Below are 20,323 nucleotides of genomic sequence, written 5' to 3' on the forward strand. Positions count from 1 at the left end.
TCCCTGCAGGGGCCTGTGGACAGGACCTGGCAGGACTCCGCGCTGACCCCGGGCAACATGCATTCTTCACACCGATGACCCGGCCCCAGCGTGGCTCCTCTGCTCCGACGCAGGAGGCAGCCGCAGTCCCATGCACCCCAACTCCCAACACATATCCAAGCTCACGGCACCTCCCAGCGAACTTCCCACAGGCTCCTTCTGCAGGGAAACCCGCTTCCCAAAGCCTGTCACTCCTTCCAAGCCTTCCCACCCCTGACATGAGCGAGAATCCGGGAGGCCTCACCCAGCTCTCCCCTCCCCTCTGGGCCCCGCACAGCTCTGTGCCTGCCCCTGTCGGACATGGAGGTGGGAGGGTAGAGGGGAGGAGAAATTCCAGAAGCTACTGCCCATCTCAGGGCAGGATTGGGGGCTTCAGTTGAAACCCCCTCCCCCCCCACACACACACCTGCCTGCAAACACAATCTATAATAATAAAAGAGTAATATGCTAATTAGACCAGACATCCTTGCAGACGACCTTCCAGACGAAGCTGAGGTTTCGAGGGAAGCCTAGGTCCCTGGTGCCAGAGGGAAGCCGGTGCCGGCAGCTGGGGGAAGGAAGGCCCACACTTGCACGGATTTCGTGCACCGGGCCTCTAGTGTAATAATACTGCACTAGCCCAGTGTTTCTCCCACATTAGCCTGTGTGAGAACTATGTGGATTCTTTACTTAAAATGCAGGCCCCACGCCCACCCTCCGAGCTCCCAGTGCTAGAGGTCGGGGACGGTCCCAGCACCCTGGGGTTCTGAAGGAGAGCTGTGAGCCACGGCAGGAGAAACACGGCATCACACAGGAGCATCCCATTCTCCATGATCATCCGAGGCCCCCAGCGCGGCTGCAGGGGAACCCCTTGGGGAGGGGAAAATGGAATGAATGCCGCACGAGCAGCTGAGCTCCCAGGAGGCACAGACCCAGCGACCCGCCCAGTGCCCTGCTCTTTAGGGAGCAGGTGCCCTGGGCAAACTGGGGGTGCGAGTGGCACCTGGGGTCTCCCTCTCTGTGGAAAGGGGTCGGGAGCCCGGGTCTGGGACTTGACTGTCTGCCTGGGGGTCAGCCCAGCCCTGGCCTCGCGGGTGGCCCTGGCCCCGGGCTCCGGATCCCTCTGAATGAAGGCGTTGTTCCTGCCAGGAAAGGCGGGACCGGAGCCCACCCCGGATTCCTCCGTGGGAGGGAGAATGGCTGCTCTGTGCGTCTCCTGCAACATGCAGCGCTCCGTGCAGCCCTGACCGCTAGGAACAGGAGACCGCGCAGGGCCGAGCACGGAGGCGGGGGTGATGGGTGATGTGTCCCTCTGCACGGCCAGCGCCGGCCCTGCCCGCAGAAGAGGGGCCCACAGCTCTGAGTCCTGTGGACTCTCCCCCTGAGGTGGGGCAGCAACCACATAGGGGGCTGCGCTGCACTGGCTTCTGCACAGAGCTGCCCACAATTCATGCTTTACAGCAAAACAGATAAAGGGACTTAAACGTAAAATCAAATGTTCCAATGACCAAAAATATTAGAAATCTACAAATGTCTCAAGACTATGATCAGGTTTGGGAAGAAAGGCCTGGCCAGGAAGGTAAACGGGTGGGTGAAGTAGGGGAGGGAGGAGGGGGGTGTGGGGAGGGGAGAGAGGGGAGAGCGGGGGTCCAGCCACTGATTTCAGGACGACCATGCAGGGAGGGAGCTCGGGGCTCCCAGTGGGGGCAGCCACTGGCCCAGGGAGGGTGAGGACCCCGGAAGGAATGGACTGGAGACCCGCAGTCCAGCGTTCCAGGCGGCAGGGGTGCTGTGCGCCTTGGCAGAAGCGGGGCCTCGGGAAGGAGGGCGCTGGGCTGCCCTCGGGCTGATGGTCCGCGGTCAGCAAGCCGAACCCGCACCAGGCAGCAGCCTCTCGCGGCCCCTCCATGCCCCCAGAGTCCTGGCTACACAAGCGCTAACGTTTCTGCTCTGTGGTCACGGCTCCGGGACAGCCACGGACCCAGCAGGGACAGGCCCAGGGAAGCGAGTCCTCGGGACCCGAAATAAGGCCTGTGCGGACCAGGGGAGGAGCGGGTCACAGATCCGAAGGGGCTCAGAGCAGCCTGCCACCCCCATGAACAGGCTCACCAGCCTTGCCAGCCCCGGGTGGCTGACGGGGAAGCTCAACGCAGAGCAGAAACCTGCATCTAAGAAAAGGAACGCTTTTTGATGTGAAAACGTCATTTTTTTCTTTTCTTAAAAAAAATTGATGTCAGAGAGGAAGGGAGAGGGAGAAAGAGAGAGAGAGAAACATCAATGATGAGAGGGAATCATGGATCGGCTGCCTCCTGCACGCCCACAATGGGGACGGAGCCCACAACCCGGGTCTGTGTCCTGACTGGTAATCGAACCCTGACCTCCCAATTCAGTGATGGCGAACCTTTAGAGCTCGGCGTGTCAGCATTTTGAAAAACCCTAACTTCACTCTGGTGCCGTGTCACATAGAGAAATTTTTTGAACTTTGCAACCATAGTAAAACAAAGACTTATATTTTTGATATTTATTTTATATATTTAAATGCCATTTAACAAAGAAAAATCAACCCAAAAAATGAGTTCGTGTGTCACCTCTGACACGCGAGTCATAGGTTCGCCATCACTGTCCTAGTTCATAGGTCAACGCTCAACCCCTGAGCCACACCCACCAACAAAAATGCCATTTTCTTTGAGTGATTTCACCGATTCGAGTTCTCCGTCCTCCTGAAGAGCACACACAGGCTCCCCCTCACCAGCCCCAGGCGCCTGCTCGCTGGGGACAGCCACGTGGCGTCCCCGGGGAGGGCTGAGGCTAGCTCGCCACCTTCCGCCTCCGTCTTTCTGGGGACATCTGTGTGTCGTGTGTGCTGACAAGTGTGTGGGGGTGCACCCGCCCCGCCGCACCTGCGTCTGCTTGGGGCCGATGTCCATGCGCTCCAGCAGGTTGTTGAGGAAGGCGGTGACGCTGTCCCAGGGGTAGATGCTGTTGGAGCCGTCCAGCACGATGACGATGTCCAGCTGCGTGCCGCACTCTGCAAGACAGGCAGCGCATGCGCCTCAGGCAGGAGGGCTCCTGGCCGAGGGGGCGCCCAGGCCTCACTGATGTTTTACAGGGCGCACGCGTGGCTTTCAGACCAGAAACAACAGTTAGAAAAGCAGAAGTGGCGCCCATTGCATTCCGTCACCACGGGGTCGGAGGTCTGACCAGGCAAAGCTCCTCTCCCCCTGACCTTCTAACACCGCGTGGGCATGGCTGAGCCTGCCCCAGTGGGAGTTTTATAAAGTGTGTCCCAAAATTCACGCAAGAAGTAATTTTGATAGAAAATACAGGTTTATAATGAAAAATTGTACATTTTTATTGATTCTTGTATACGGTATAGGGTTATGTATGGAATAGCACATCGGGTAAATGGCCTCCACGGCTTTGCTGGCACATACACAAAGCTGTGGTCTTCATTGGTCTTCATTGTCCCTGCTCCTGGGCCATCGTTGGTACTTGGTAATGCTTATCAAATGGAAGGGATTGAAATCAAAGGGCAACAGATATTAGAATCTGATTCAATAAACGAAGTAAAATTAGGCTTTTATTTGTTGTTGTTGTTGTTGTTAATGCTCACACAAAATCCAAATCTTGCGTGAATTTTGGGACACCCTTTACGACAGCTCTCATTCTGGGCATGTTTCACAGGAGGCCACCAGCCTCCAACAGGCTCGCCCTTTACGTAAACCAACCTGACAGCTCCCGCCGGGGTGTCTAAGCACCATTCTGTGGAGGGGTGTTTACACTAATATCAGTCCCCAAAATAGCCGTGAGGTTTGGCTACCTATTGGCAGAGCCAGCCTTTCCCTAACTTGGTCATGCTGGTAGCGGAGCAGTCAGCTCAGGCTCTGAGGCCCGCTCCTGCGCGCACACTGTCCCGTTCAGACACAGAGAGCAGGTGCCGCTGTACCTTGCACAGGGGCGATGGAGTTCACCACCTGGAACGAGGGGCTGACGTCAGAGCAGATGCCGGTCGTGTAGTGCAGGTGGCCGCATCGGTAGGCGTAGAGGGGCCCGCACGCCTTGGGAACATGAAACAGTGAGAAAGCATAAGGTTACACATCGCCGCGTCGACGTGACTGGACCGCGGCAGCCTTCCCAGGCCGGGGACTAGCTACAGCGATGGTGAACCTTCTGAGCTCGGCGTGTCGGCATTTTGAAAAACCCTAACTTCACTCTGGTGCCGTGTCACATAGAGAAATTGTTTGATCTTTGCAACCATAGTAAAACAACGACTTACATTTTTGATATTTATTTTATATATTTAAATGCCATTTAAATGACAAAGAAAAATCAACCCAAAAAATGAGTTTGCGTGTCACCTCCGACACGAGTGTCATAGGTTCGCCATCACTGGGCGAGCATCACGCCGGGCTTTCTTACCAGGAACCCCCCCTTCGGGTTGGTGACCAATGTGGCTCCGAAGGTCATGTTCTCCTTCACCTCCGTGACGTTGGGGATCGATGTGTTGACTGGAAACAGAACAGACGTTTGTCTTGTTAAAACATGCTCTGTGCCGCGCGCCCATCACAGCACACGCTGCTCTTCGTCCAGCTGACCGGTCTCCCAGGAACCCAGGGAGCGCGTGAAGGCTCCGGACATGGCTCCCGTCCCAGAAGCTGTGCTGGCCCATCGTCCCCAATAGTTCCGCTGAACTGTGAAAGGACGCAGAGCGCGGAGGCCGCAGACGTGGGACTGCCTCTCACAGAGTGTGGCTAATTCAAACAGGAAAATGTCGGCCTCCTGACACTGCGGACACGATGTAACTCTCACACTTTTCTGACATGTTATGTCCGCATGTGACACGTGGCTAATGATGAGACATGGCGTTTCTGGCAAGAAGAAGACACAGGCGAGCAGACCAGGAGAGAAAACTCAAATACAAACTTTCTGACCATTCGTCTTAGCGTCCCGGGGACATCCTGAGGTTTCAGAGGAAACTATAGCAGGATTAGAGCCGGGCTCGGGAAGTTTGGATTTAAAAAGAGGACACAATGAAGGAACGACCTTTGACATTGCAAGTAGGAAGGTTGGGTCCTAAAATGTGCCGACTGGCAAAAAAATTGGCAAGACTATGAAAGAAAAATACCACATGATCTCACTCATTTATGGATAATAAAGACCATTATAAACTGATGAACAAAAATAGATACAGAGGCAGAGCAGCCTGGAACAGACTATCAAACTACAGTGGGAAGGCCGGGGAGGGTTGGGGGGCAGGAGGCGGGGTAAGAGATCAACCGAAGGACTTGTATGCATGCATATAAGCATAACCAATGGACAGAAGACACTGGGGGGTAGGGGAGGCCGGGGGAATGTCAAGAAGGGGGGAAAAAGGAGACATATGTAATACTCTTTGTAATACTTTAAGCAATAAAACAAAATTTTTTTAAAAAATTAAAAAATAATAAAATAAAAAAAAATTGGCAAGAATTTCTACTTCTTCACCTTGAAAAACCAAAAAGATCGGACAGGAAACGCCAAAGGGTCTCCCCAGCCCCGAGTGCACGGACGTCCTGGCAGGGTTGGCTCCGCTCCTGCTGGAATCTTCCCTCCCTCAGGCCCGGCTATAAATGGACTGAGGGAGGCAAGGGGAGCGGATGCCTGAATGGCCACGTCCTGTCGGCATCGGAACAAGGCCTCTGTGGAGAGCTCAGTCTGCCTGGCTCTGGAAGCACCGGGAAGTGGGCGTAGTCTCCCTTGGACTCGAACGATCTGGGTTCGAGGTGTGATGCTGGGTGGGCCAGGGCGAGCCTCCCTGGGATGGGGCCACAGCAGAAGCGCTCCTACTGTTCTCTTTTTAAAAATGTTTATTGTAAGCATTTTCTTGCCATCGGTGACACTATTACACATGCCCCCCACCTCCCCCCTTTATCCACCTCCACCCACCCTGCCTTCACCACACTAGTCCGTGTCCATGGGCCACGCATATATGTTCTTTGACTAATCCCTTCGCCTCCTTTCACCCAGTCCCCACCCCTCCCCACTGGACTCAGCTGGAGCCTCCAGCCAACACTGAAACTCCGCTCCCGGGGCCAGCGATGGAGGAGCCGCTCCTGTCGGAGTAAAGTCTACACATCACAGCTGCCGCCTCTAGGACAAGGAGACACGGTGCAGAGACAGGCATCTGTGGGGAGAGGAGAGACCGAGAGCCTCTAGGACAGGGGTCCTCAAACTTTTTAAACAGGGGGGCCAGTTCACTGTCTCTCAGACCGTTGGAGGGCCGGACTATAGTTTAAAAAAAAACTATGAACAAATTCCTATGCACACTGCACATATCTTATTTTGAAGTAAAAAAACAAAACGGGAACAAATATAATATTTGTATTTGCATGTGGCCCGCGGGCCGTAGTTTGAGGACCCCTGCTCTAGGACAAGGAGATACGGTGCAGAGACAGTCATCTGTGGGGAGAGGCGAGACTGAGAGCGGGCAGACTCAGAGGGATGGGTATGTGTCAGAAGACGGAGCAGTGGGTGAGTTTCCTGTCTTTGTGTTGATTTGTTTCCCCTCAGGGAAGGCCCTAGTCAGTGGCTAAACCTCAAACAGAACTCTTTCCGGCTTTCCGTCTTGGAAAAGGACAGAAATTGGGGCAATGGCAGCACCTGTGAAGCGAGGGGGTATCTTGGAGAGCAGAGCCACGAAGGATGTACACACGTATTGACTGGAGCTGTGTGCGTGCAGCCCGGCCTGGAACCTGAGTCCAGCCAAGGAAACCTTCTGCTGGGACTATTCAACGGCATGTAGCACCCGGTCCCCACACCTGTAGCTCCAAGGACAGCCCCGGACACAAGCCCAAGCACAGGAAGAAGCAGAAAAGGGTGACCCGGCCGCAAGGGAAAGAGAATCAATGGGGAAAAAGCTGAGATATTCCAGACGCTGGAATGGCCAGAAACGGGTATTAAAGCAGCGATTACAACTACGCTCATGACTGCAAAGGAAAACATGTTTACAATAAGCAAACGACTAGGAAGTGTTTAAAGGGAGGGCTGGAAGGACAGTATCTGAAGTGACCCTGCGGGTTATGAGTCACTCCCATGGACCTCATGTTACATAGCACACCGACGTTTCTAATTCCTGGAGAGTCCTCGCAGGAACTTCCTAGTCACGTTCTAGCGACAGTGATGTTTCTACCAAATACCTCCGCTTCCATTGAAACATACCTTGTGCTCTTCCCTTTCACGAGTTTGACTCACCTATTGCAATTCCTCTTGCGCTAGTTTCGTGTAAAACACAAAAGCTAGGTTGGATTTTTTGGAGGAAAGGGGGTGGGTGGGTTTATCTGAACAGTTGTTCATGTCACCACTGGTTCACAAAGGATGCTGAACAATGGAGGCAGTCGCATGCAACAGCACTAGTAAGACCTTCTAGACCTGTGGTTAGCCTCCAGTGAATTTCTACAGCAAATGAAGGGCCCAGGGGGTCAAAATGCCATCTTACCTAAAGTTGGCTGATAAGAACGGAAGGAAGTGTATAGGGCACTTTGAATATTTTCTTGGGTTGGTTGACATTTATTTGCAGTTAGAACATGGGGCGGCCTTTAGGACCGGACTTTGCCACTCGGACTTGACGTACCTGGTAGATCCAGCTTTACGCAGGGCAGTGCCTCTCCCCTCCCCACGGGACACTTGTAGACGTCGCCCGTCCTGTTCTTGGGCTGGCCAACCAGCGGGGAGCCGATGAGCACCCTGGAAGGTAAGCAACTCAATGAACCCTTCTGAAGAACAAGAAACACTTTATGGTAGTTGTCCTGTGACTCTTCTAAGACAACCGAGAGCAGCTCCCACAGACATCACCAGAGAGCCCTCCTCCAGGGTCAGTTCCATGTCATCCGAAGTGAGCAGAGCGTCTTCTCCACCCTACAGGCGGATCTGAATCACAGGACCCAGAAAGTTCCCAGGCGAGAGGGCTCAGAATATTTCATTTTATTTGATACTAGAGGCTCGGTACACAAATTTGTGCACTGGAGGGGTGTCCCTCAGCCTGGCCTGCACCCTTTTGCATCCAGGACCCCTTAGGGGATGTCTGCCTGCTGGCTTAGGCCTGCTCCTGCGTTGAGCGTCTGCCCCCTGGTGGTCAGTGCGCATCATAGCGACCGGTCATTCTCGTCATTCTGCGTAATGGTTGCTTAGGCTTTTATTATATAGATGACTTATCATATTTTTTATTTGGGGGCTGAAATGATAAGTATTGGTTCAGCCTGCTGCTGTGTCAGTTTATAAAAGACACATGGAAGTACAGATGAGCTTTTCTCACCAGGATGAGAATCTAATAGAGACGTTAGGAACCGCAGACATTGGCCCAGCATAGATGTAATAGTAGTCTGTGCTGGTCTGTGAGTACTTAGAAAACAAGGACAGCTATGAGACCCGGGTAAAAATCATTTATGTCTTTTTAGATGATTAAAAAATCACTCAGATAAAAATTAATGGACACAATATAATCATGATGCATTTGAGTCCCAGCGAGCCATTACACGGGTCTCCTAGATGTCTTCAGAAGTGGGGCGGGTGAATGTGGCTGATTGTTACGGCATTGGGGGGACTTCGCAGCTGCGGATTCTTTGCTGGTGAAGCACTGTCCACAGACGCTGACCGCTGGTAGCCAGGGGACTCCTGTCCTGTGCCAACGGCTGCGCTCGGGGGTCTCAGCCTGTATCTTTGTTCCTGTCTGAACGAAGACTCAGAGAGCATAAAGGCCCTCGTCCAGTACATCGATATGCCCATTTGGGCATTTGGAAGTATCGCAACATCCTGGGAAAGGAAACTTAAACAAACTAGTTAAAGTTTATGTGAAAACCTATGTCAATAACGTCACTCAACTGCACACAATCGTCGCCATCCGCACAGGATGTGGGAAACCTGACGGAACAGTCCTCGTGGGAACACCAGAGGGGGTTTCGGTGACAGAAAGAACCCATGAGCCAGCAGCGGCTTTTCGTGCCAAAAATGTGAATGTGACCCGAGGCTGTGTTGCTGGAAATAGATGCCCCGGTCGGGGTCGGTGGAGGAAGTGATAACCCGCCTGCTCTGCTGCCCGGCCCTGTCAGGAATCTCCAAGTTCACAGGGACCGAGGCCCATGGAATGTCCTGGGAGACTGTGACTCAGGCTGCAGGCTGGGGACTGGGTCAGACCAGAGCGGCTTGCAGGAGTGGGGGGACGATCAGGGTATAATCTGTCAGAAGGGGAGCTGAGAGGGTAGGAAGGGGTGTGGGTGGATAAGGCAAACATTTTAAAAATTTAAATATTTGAAAGTCTGTCATATTGAAAAGGGATGGGATTTATTTTGCACAGGCCCTTTGGGAGAAGCTAGTATTAACGGAAAGAAGTTCATACTGTAAATACTGAATTGTTGAACAGACTCCCTAAAACATAGTTATGATACAAGGCCTTTGCAAAGGCATTTCTGATAAGAATAAATAAGCATGATAATGCTCAAGCCCTTTAGTACATAATCCTTACTTCTGGGGGTTTGTCCTTTAAAAAAATGACATAAATTAAGGGGGAAAGTGTAATGCATAAAGATAATGCTCAAAGTGTTGTCTACAATAAAAAAGACTAAAACAACCAACAGCCACAATGAATTAATTATTGAGGGTCATTCTATAGGATGTTGTGCAGTCATAAAAAATAATAGGTAATAAGCCCTAGCCAGTGTGGCTCAGTGGATAGAGCGTTGGCCTGCAGACCAAAGGGTCTCGGGCTCGATTCTGGTCAAGGGCATATACCTGGTTGCAGGCTCTTCCCTGGCCTAAGTCCTGGATGGGGCGCGTGCAGGAGGCAACCAATCGATGTGTTTCTCTCACATCGATATTTCTCTCTTTCTCTCTTCCATTCTCTCTGAAAATCAATGGAAAAATATCCTCTGGTGAGGATTAAAAAAATAATAATAATGGGTAATAAGGTAGCTTGATGGGATCAAAAATTACTTTTGACCGAATGTAAGGTAAACCTACCTCATTTAGTGATAACCTAAGACTTAAAGTGAAGTGTAACAAGTTACATTCAGTGCAGTCCTTACAACAGCCATGTTGATCATCGCTAGCATTTAATGGCTTCATGCCACGGTCCAGACGCTGGTCTAAGTACTTTCCATGTAGTATGTAATGTAACATATTACATTATATATAGCATACTAGAGGCCCGGTGCACAAAATTTGTGCACGGGTAGGGTCCCTAGGCCTGGCTGGTGATCAGGGCCGATCGGGGCCTTCCAGCTGCCAGCTGGGGCCTTCCTTCGCTCTGCGCTGCCCCCTGGTGGTCAGCGCACGTCAGAGTGAGCAATCAAACTGCTGGTCTCCCGGTCGAAGGGACACTTTGCATATTAGCCTTTTGTATATAAAGATAATATATGTGTGTGTGTGTGTGTATATATATGAAATATAGCAGGAGCTTCGATGTTGGACTTCATGAGTTCAAACCATGGCTTTAACATTTACTCAGCTGTATGGTTGGTGCCTTGTTTTCTTCATCTGTAAAATGGGAACAATAAGAGTAGCTACCTCACAGGCTCACCATGAAAATAAAATGCTAATGTATGTAAAATGCCTAGAAAGGTATTTTGCCCATAGGATGTGCTATCTACATGTTAGTTTTTATTATTATTATAATCTTTTTTTCAGATGATGGAACAGCTATGTCCATATAAAACATAGATTAAAAGGGAACTCACTAAAAACATAAATGATATCGAGAAGGTTATGGTTAGGTTTTCTCCCCCCAATACTTTCACAGCCCATTATAATATGATTGATTACATTACTTTTACAGTTAAAAAGTCTCTAAGTTGAGGCTACAAGAGATGGACTAGTGTTTATGAAGAACATTCGACAGGCTTGGCATCTTGGATAAAACTCAATTTTCAGGTTGTTTAAACTTAGAGGGGAAGCAGAACTATACACCCACTGCACAGCCCTGACTAGGCCTGAACTTCAGCAAAGTCTCAGAAGCGAAAGAGAACACGGCTCTTTTGACAAGTTCAAGGAACTCCTGTAGCTGGAGCTGACGCTGGTCTGAAAGGTGAGTGGGTTCAGATGCTGAGTGTTCTGATGCTGAGTGCTCTGATGCTGAGTGTTCAGATGCCGAGTGTTCTGATCCTGAATGTTCAGATGCTGAGTGTTCAGATGCTGAGTGCTCTGATGCCGAGTGTTCAGATGCCGAGTGTTCTGATCCTGAATGTTCAGATGCTGAGTGTTCTGATGCTGAGTGTTCTGATGCTGAGTGTTCTGATGCTGAGTGCTCTGATGCTGAGTGTTCTGATGCTGAGTGCTCTGATGCTGAGTGTTCAGATGCTGAGTGTTCAGATGCTGAGTGCTCTGATGCTGAGTGTTCAGATGCTGAGTGTTCTGATGCTGAGTGCTCTGATGCTGAGTGCTCTGATGCCGAGTGCTCTGATGCTGAGTGTTCTGATGCTGAGTGTTCAGATGCTGAGTGTTCAGATGCTGAGTGTTCTGATGCTGAGTGCTCTGATGCCGAGTGTTCAGATGCCGAGTGTTCTGATCCTGAATGTTCAGATGCTGAGTGTTCTGATGCTGAGTGTTCTGATGCTGAGTGTTCTGATGCTGAGTGCTCTGATGCTGAGTTTTCAGATGCTGAGTGCTCTCATGCTGAGTGCTCTGATGCTGAGTGTTCTGATGCTGAGTGCTCTGATGCTGAGTGTTCAGATGCTGAGTGCTCTGATGCCGAGTGCTCTGATGCCGAGTGCTCTGATGCTGAGTGTTCAGATGCTGAGTGTTCAGATGCTGAGTGTTCTGATGCTGAGTGCTCTGATGCTGAGTGTTCAGATGCTGAGTGTTCTGATGCCGAGTGCTCTGATGCCGAGTGCTCTGATGCTGAGTGTTCAGATGCTGAGTGCTCTGATGCTGAGTGTTCAGATGCTGAGTGCTCTGATGCTGAGTGTTCTGATGCTGAGTGCTCTGATGCTGAGTGTTCAGATGCTGAGTGCTCTGATGCTGAGTGCTCTGATGCTGAGTGTTCAGATGCTGAGTGCTCTGATGCTGAGTGTTCTGATGCTGAGTGCTCTGATGCTGAGTGTTCAGATGCTGAGTGCTCTGATGCTGAGTGCTCTGCTGCTGAGTGTTCTGATGCTGAGTGTTCTGATGCTGAGTGCTCTGATGCTGAGTGCTCTGCTGCTGAGTGTTCTGATGCTGAGTGCTCTGATGCTGAGTGCTCTGATGCTGAGTGTTCTGATGCTGAGTGTTCTGTAGTCTAAGAGCTTGAGGTTTCCTCCCGGAGGCGTGGTGGTTACCGCTGAAGCTCTCAAAAAGGAATTCGACATGATCAACTCTGATTTATTACAATGGTTTGTCAGCAGATTAAATTACAGAACATTCTAGATCTAATCTCTAGAAAAACACCCAAGGAGCTCCAATAAAAGGTGGTAAACTGAGACATGCTGGCTGATCATAAGCGTCATAGTGACCGTTCTGTTTATTTGCAGAGTAGCTGGTCTCTGACTCCCGCATGTCATGTTTACGGTCATTTTCTCTGTAAAAAATTGATCCTGGAGATCGTTATCTCGTGTTCACATTATTTCGTGAACACTCCTTCCCCTAACCCTCTCCGATGTCCAAGCCACGTCACTGCCCGATGCCCAGCCCCTGCCTGCCAGGTGGTAGCGAGTAAATGGAGTGTTTGGTCCTCCAGGGGGAGCCGGGCAGTGCCCAGTGGCTGCTGTGCTGGCGGTCAGGACAGGCGGAGCGGGGAAGAGGTGATCAGAACAAGTGACAAGCTTGGCAAAGAGAAAACGTCACCGCCAAAAGGTGCTGTAAGCCACGTGAAAGAAGCATGTGCTCACATGGAAGAGCGCATTTGCTGGCACCTCTGAAGAGTCCTTTTAGCTGGGGCCGGAGTGGCTCGGCTGCGCGGCGCCCGGTGCACCGGAAGGTCTCGGGTTCGATTCCCAGCCAGGGCAATGCCCAGGTTGCGGGTTCGATCCCCGGTCGGGGTGTGTACAGGAGGCAACCAATCGCTGTTTCTCTCTCACATGTATGTTTCTCTCTCTCCCCCTCTCCCTTCCTTTCTCTCTAAAAGTTAATAGAACATGCCCTTAGGTGAGGATTAGAAAAAAATAAAAATAAAGTCTGTGTACCCCAAGCTGGATTGGGCTTTATTTAAAACATGGGTGCCTGGGACACAGGACTCAGTCACCTGAGCCCTCTGGCGCCCTTACCTGGCCGACAGCAGCGTCCTGGGGCGCAGGCACGAGGTCAGCGGGGTCTGAGATGGACACAGGGCCGAGGATTGCATTCGTGTCATAAAAACCGACTGCGAGAATCCAGGCCATGAGGGTGAGGTCACGGCGCCCTCAGGGAGGCTGGGGGAGCGGCAACGAGAAGGGGGGTGCACCTGCTGGGGGCTCGAAGCCAGAGGAGGGAGGGCCTGCACCAGCGCCCGTGGCTGCCCAGCCGGCCGGACCTGTGATTCTCCCAGAATGTGAGGCTTCCAGTGCTCAGCACATGTCAGTTTCTTCTCGTCCAAGCACGTTGTTAACCAATCCTGCGCTTGGGGACTTTCCTGGGCACCGCAGTGCGATCCTCGCGGGTTCGGCTCTCACCCGCCTAAGGAGCCGCAGCTGGTCTCCATCAGAGACAGAGATGCAGCGCGTTCTGTGCCGAGAAGCGCGGGTCCGGGGCCAAAGTGGGAGGGACGTCACACTCCCCATAAACTCCCACCGGGAACGGCACCGGCCTGTTCTGTTCACTTCCAGTTCTTTCTAAATAAGAAAAGCCAAGCTTCGCTCACACACAGACCACAAGTACCGGGCAGCGAGGGCTCCTTCTCCAGGCCAGTTCGGCCAAGATGGAAGACGGGGCAGGATGATTTAAAAGAAATCCGAGGTTGATGAACGCCCAGAACACGTAAATATGATTTACGAAGGCGCTCGCCTCTGGAGAAAAATAACGGAATCTGTGTTCCCCCAGATCTGTCAGTTCTCTTCCAGCCCGTTTCTTCAAGTACGTCCTCTAGGTTCTATAGACACAGAGCACGCAAACATGTTTCTGACATGTATTTTGCGTCACCACCCGTGCCCGGGTCTCTCCGGAACAATATGCGGCCACCATGGCACCCTGGAGGCCTGGGCCCTGAGAAGTGTGTCGTGTGCTCACTTTTAAGCTCAGTTGCCCACACTGTTTTTGTTGCCCTGTCTTTTCACACCTTTTTCCCCCATAAAAACATTGCAAACATGGAATGTCGCAGTGGAATTAAAGTATCTGACACCCATACACAGTCAGGTGCTCACAAAGCCTCCCGCGCATCAATAAGGAGCGTGCGGTGCTGCAAAGACAGTGTTGTCCACAGTCGCTTTTCAATGTAGTTTTACTGGAGAAAAAGCACCAGGCTGGGCGCGGAGAGGCCGGAGTTGTATTTTCAGCTCTGGCCCTAAGTGATTCCATCTCCCTGGGGGAGTAACTTTTTATTTTATTTTTTTAGAAGCACTTTACTGAAATAAGAATAAATATACAAAGCTGTATAATTTTAATGTACACAACTGGACGAGTTTGGGGATAAAACCATCACAGTCTATGCCGTAAACATGTCCATCACCTCTAAAGGTTTCCTCCTGCCCTCTTTAGTTATTATTGTTATTGTTATTATTATGATTATTCATTATTATTCTGTGATAAGAGCAGGACAAGGAGAACATGCCTGTGGTTACCAGAGGGGCAGAGGATTGGGGTGGGCCCAGGGGTGTGGGGTCAACTGCATGGCCATGGACGGTAACTAGACTTTGGCAGGTGATCATTTTTTTTCTCTTTAGAGAGAGAGGGAGAGAGAGGAACGTTGTTGGGAGAGTGCAACATCGATTGGCTGCCTCCAGCAGGCTCCCCGACTGGGGATTCAGCCCGCACCCTGGGCCTGGGCCCCGACTAGGAATAGAACCGGCCACCTCCGGGTGCAAGGACAACACCCAACGCCCTGAGCCACCCCGGCCGGGGGAGGGGGGAGGCGATCATTCTGTGGTGTTTACAGACGTTGCATGATGATGCTGCACATCTGAAAGGGACCTAATTTTAAAAAGGGCCTACAAATCCTACCTGAAGTGCACGCCACCAATATTCCTGTGTTTAAAAGTATGTGACAGAAACTCAGGAAGGCTCACTACAATTCGTAGACCAAACTCAGCAGTTCCGGAAAGCGCCCAAACGTAAGCCCGATATTCCACCGTGGAAGCAACGTTCACCCTTCAAGGGCAGCACCTCACCTGCCCCCCAGTCTCTCTGCTGAGTGCCAGCGCCTCCAAAGGGGACAATAACAGTGCTCTCGCCATAACCACATCGCTGCGGGACGAAGACTGTTTGGACAAGGACTTTCCCCCCCGCGGAGCTCCTTGTTCTTTCTCTCTCCCTCCCTCTCTAAGAGGAAAAAAAACCGATCACCTCACTTCCTTTAATGTCGCCAAGACCGTTTTCCTGTTTCACTCCGTCAGTTTCCATCACCAGGTGACCGACTGCATCTCGGCTGTCAGCCGGTCATTCTGCCGAATCTCTGTCATCCACCTGGAGCCCAGTGACAGCGTTCATGACCTTGTTGGGAAACTCCACGACTACACCCCACCGCGCCTGGCTTACCATTTGCCTTCCTCGTTTTCGTACTGCTGCACAGTGTAACCGAACAGGTCCTCCACGGGGCCGCTGAAGGTCAGCGAATTCTTCACGTCCACGTTGAAGGCCACGCAGAGGCGGAGAACAACTGTGGGAGGGAAAACAGTCGGGTGACACAGGGCTCTATGAGCGAGAGCAACGGCTCAAAGATGGAGGGATCCAAGAAAGGTCTGCGGGCCCGGCTGGCCGGGCTCCGCGGGTGAGCGCCGACCTAGGAACCAGCAGGTCGGGCTCGAGCCTCAGTGTGGGTTGTGCAGGAGGCAGCCAGTCAATGATTCTCTCTCATCATTGATGTTTCTCTCTCTCCCTCTCTGAAATCAATTAAAAAATATACATATACGAAAAAGAAAGGTCTATGATATATGAACTGTGCTACTGACCAGAAATCAACACAATGGCTTTGAAGAGTACACACACTGACATTCAAGCAAAACCCCACAGTAGTTTAGCATCTGATCACTCCCAGAGGTTGAGAGTTTACAACCTGCGGGGAAGCGAGCAGAAAGGCGGCTCACAGTGGGCTCCTGCGGGGACACGGGGTTTCCACAGAGCGAGCCCCCAGCACCCAGGGCGCCAGGGAGATGCGCACAGCTCCATGCTCCCGTCTGACCACACAGGAGGCTCGCATCGCCAGCTAAACCGTCGGGAGAGGAAGTGTTCTCCCAGGGAAGGCCAGGAGGTTCACCCAGAGGTGGCCTCCTGTGCAGGCCTGCGGTTCGCTGCTTCCTTCTCCCGGTGACGCTGTGGGTGGACGCGCAGCTGGTGCACTGGGCTCCTCACAGTGGGGGCTGGGTGCCCCACGGGCCGCTGTGGACACATCGGGTGGCACATCTAGAGTTTAGGCGACGCCTGAGCACACTAGGCGTTCACTGCGGGGGAGCCTCCGCCAGGCCCTTGTAGTTCAGGTCAGGGAAACCCTTTATGCGTGAGATTCTCTCCACAAGGGTTCTGCATGGTGCTGGCCTTCACAGTGTCTGTGAAGTGGCCGAGGATTCCTTCCGGTGTAACTCGGAATTCTTCTCCGAGACCCTCCCGCACAGAATCAGAGCAGCAAGTGGTACAGTCAGAGCCGCTACACCCACACTCCTTTGCTAAAAGCACAAAATAGCTACAGGTGCCCTGAACAATGCTCCCCCCTCACCCACTGCAAACCCTTCCACAAATGAAGTCTAAGTCCAGGCTCTAGTTCATTCTATGGTCTAATTCATCATCTTTAAATCCTGGTAACGATACAAGGTGTTTCTTTGGTACATAGAATTTTGTTCTTAAAAGAAGAAAGTGATGTGTATCTATTTGTGAGAAAACAGATAAGTGTGTGTACCGGCTTATAGACTTCCCTGGTCTCCCACCTGAAAATCATCGTTCAACCACTAACCCCTCCTCTTTGACTTTAAAAAGCCTCTCACAGAGATAATTATCAAACACTATTTACATTTTGTTTCCTAGATTGGAAAAGTCTTTATTTTTAATTTTTACATTTATTTTTTGAGTGCAGTTGACGTACACTATCACATCCGCTTCAGGTGGACGCCGTACGATTAGACATCGCTCTGACTTATGAAGTGATCACCTGACATCCAGGACCCACCTGGCGCCACACCTAATTACTACCCCGATAGTGACTGTGTTCCGGCTGCTGGTCTGCATGCCCCGTGACTATTCTTAGAACTGACAATTTGCACTTTCTAATCCAGCAACTGTTCTCACCGCTCCCACCCGCCCTCCCATCTGGTGACCATCCATGTGTTCTCTGCAGCTACGACGAGAAAAGTCTTACAGGCAGGGGTTCGCTGACTCATCTTTCTGCTTCCCTCTCAGAATAGCCGAGCTCCTGGCACCCAGAGGCGCAGGGACACCCTCGGGGCGTGAACGCTGGCGCCCCGAAGGGGGACGGGGCCAGGGAACCGCGGGGAACCTGGGAGCCGCCTCATCTTGCTTCGGAAGGTTTGACGGAGACGGACACTTTCAAGCTGGGTCTTTGAGGGGAGATGGGACTTGGCAGTGAGGTCCCCAGGGTCTGGGACAGTCTCTGCAAGTAAGAAGACGGAGCACAAGACAAGTGTGGTAGGGAGGCCTCGGGGCGCTTGGCTGGGGGGGAGGGGGGTGGGTGCAGACGGTGGGCGGGAGACAGGCCGAGGTATGTACATTTCCTGCCCCTTTCCCACGGGATGGCCAGCAGCCGAGCGGGGTTTTCTGCCTGCGAACTTCATGTAAATAACGGCACTGAGCTGGCCGCTCAGTGTGGGTGGGGCAGGACAGCGGTCATACTCTCTGTAGCAAACTGGACTCGGAGGGCGGGGGTGTGTCCAGGCCCAGCTGTGCTGGTGGCAGACAGGACGTCAGCAGTGGGCATCTGAGCCCCATCACAGACTTCCTGTGACTCAGTGCTGTTGAGTTGCTCAGATTAATCAACATAACACAACCCAGGTCAACGGAAGCCTCCACGGGGCCGGGAGGCTTGAGTCATCTGTGGCCTCGCAGTGCGGGAGGCTGGGACCGGCGGGAAGAGCCGAATGAGGGGCCAAAGCCTGGGCATCGCCAGGGGCAGCGACTCGCGGTGCAGGGAGCGCCTCCCTCCGCCCCATCCTCCGAGTCGCCAGAAACGTCACTGCGCCTGTCTGATGGCTCCCTTCTCGGTGACGAAGCCCGTCTCTCCCAGGGTGGGCCCCAATTCTGACCCAGTGACATCCAGATTGGCGTGCCGAATAGCCAATGAATCTCGAAGAGGTGAAACCCAGAGCCCGAGGCAAGAGGGTGTCGATTAAATGATGATGAGGGATACACATTAAAACGGGATTGCTTTATTTCAACAACTTCCTGCACATGTTTATCCTATCCTATATAAAGAAGGGTAGTATGCAAATTGTTTCCTCCACCGGGAGTTCCTCCAGGAGTTTGACCTGGGTCAGAAAGGCCTGGGAAAGGGAGGGAGTACCTGGCCCGCAGCTGGCAGCCACTAGGGACCCTACCAGTGCACGAACTTTGTGCACTGCGCCTCTGGTCCAGAAATAAAAAGGTAAGTCATGAAATTAACATATTTATTATTTTGTATAGAGTGAAGTGATGCTATGAAACTAAGATTAGAAGCAATAATTGTGTTATTGTTAATTAATGGTTTCAGAGCAAACTCCTTGGTAGTGTAGAAAGAGGGTGATCTTTAGAGATACATGAACCTGGGCTTAACCCTCGCCCTCTCGTTTATTTATTCAGTTATATTTACTCAACTTCTTTTTTCATCAGGCCTGTACCGTGGGCTGAATACCTGGCAGTCCCTACAGATAAACATTGCAACAGGCAATACTCCTGTTTGCGGAGCTCCTGCAGCCTCCCCGGGAAAAACCAGCGAATGACTGAGCCGCCGGGGGCCTCTGCTCATCCTATTTGCCATGAGCTTACAGACCAGTGCTTCTCAACCTTCTGGCCCTTTAAATACAGTTCCTCACGTTGTGACCCAACCATAACATTATTTTCATTGCTACGTCATAACTGTAATGTTGCTACTGTTATGAATCGTCATGTAAGTATCTGATATGAGGATGGTCTTAGGCGACCCCTGTGAAAGGGTCGTTCGACCGCTAAAGGGGTCACAACCCACAGGTTGAGAACCGCTGTTACAGACGCTCCCGGGTCCTGGCTGCCGTGAGCAGCACAAATGCTGCATCGCCCACAGAGCATGCCCAGCACACGCGCTAACAGGTTCCAGAGGCAAATCCAAGGAGTCAACGTACTAGGCAGCAGTGAGCTTTATTGTGGAAGAGGATTCCTCCATTCTGACGACCATTCGGATCTTAACAAGTGACACAGAAGTGTGACATCCGTGGGTCAGTGACTCATTTCCACAGCACACGTCCTGCTCCTGCAGCAGCCGCGGCGACGTGACGAAGAAGGTCGAGGTGGGGGCCAGTTCTTGCGGCCACGTGCCCTGGAGCCCCACCTCATGCCTCGAGAGTGATGCGTGTGTACGATACCATCTCAGTCCTCGGGTCACAGCGAGTCAGGCTTCTCCCCCTCCAGGGACAATCTAAAGATCTAACATCTGGTCCGAGGACAGGATGCCCGCCTGCAGTGGCTCTTCTAGACTCTTCTGTATCCAGGCCACACTAACTGGGTCACCGTCCTCAGCCCCCTGAGAATCAGAGAGCGCACCTGGGCAGCGAGCCCGAGGTGGGGAGCAGCAGGGCCCGTGTCCCCAGACCTGGGGAGAGTCCACCCCCAGCAGCTCGGAGGTAGGTGAACGCCAGTGTCACACGTGTGCACTATCAGCTATTCCAGACTCGATGTAAGAAAAAGTCTGGCTCCGTCCCTCTCACCATTCAATGTTCTTGCCTCCACCAGCGAGTCCAGGAAAGCCAACAGTAAGTCCAAATTTATTATGTGTTTTCTCCTAGAATTTAGATGAAATATATTTAACTCTGAGGCACTCGGGGGAGTTGGAAGAAACACATTTTGAGGATGAAAGTTGGTGCACGCTGGAAGCTCTTCTCACCTTGTAAGAGCAAGGAAACCTCTTTAGAGCGGCAGTGCTGTGCACCCGAAATCTTAATTAGCTGAGTGATTTCTTAATAGACTGAGTCAGATCTCAATGTTTGCCTTAAAGCAGCGGTTCTCAACCTGCGGTTCGCGACCCCTTTGGGGGTCGAACGACCCTTTCACAGGGGTCGCCTAA

At 52.0% G+C, this 20,323-nt stretch overlaps 1 protein-coding gene across 1 annotated transcript in view; it reads right to left on the reverse strand.

The window, feature by feature from the left end:
* The window catches only part of ITGA1 (integrin subunit alpha 1), a 118,724-nt gene that overhangs the window by 57,676 nt on the left and 40,725 nt on the right, over positions 1 to 20,323 (reverse strand). Inside the window, exons 2-6 of the mRNA XM_070411758.1 lie at positions 15,625 to 15,745; positions 7,628 to 7,740; positions 4,438 to 4,526; positions 3,965 to 4,076; positions 2,919 to 3,046 (exon numbers count right to left, since the gene is read on the reverse strand). Coding sequence (XP_070267859.1) covers positions 2,919 to 3,046; positions 3,965 to 4,076; positions 4,438 to 4,526; positions 7,628 to 7,740; positions 15,625 to 15,745 — 563 coding nt within the window. The remainder of the gene's footprint in view (positions 1 to 2,918; positions 3,047 to 3,964; positions 4,077 to 4,437; positions 4,527 to 7,627; positions 7,741 to 15,624; positions 15,746 to 20,323) is intronic.

Source organism: Myotis yumanensis, unplaced genomic scaffold (genome assembly GCF_028538775.1).
Source record: "Myotis yumanensis isolate MYYU_CA2020_CCGP unplaced genomic scaffold, mMyoYum1.0.hap1 SCAF_4, whole genome shotgun sequence".
In the NCBI taxonomy this organism is placed as follows: domain Eukaryota; kingdom Metazoa; phylum Chordata; class Mammalia; order Chiroptera; family Vespertilionidae; genus Myotis; species Myotis yumanensis.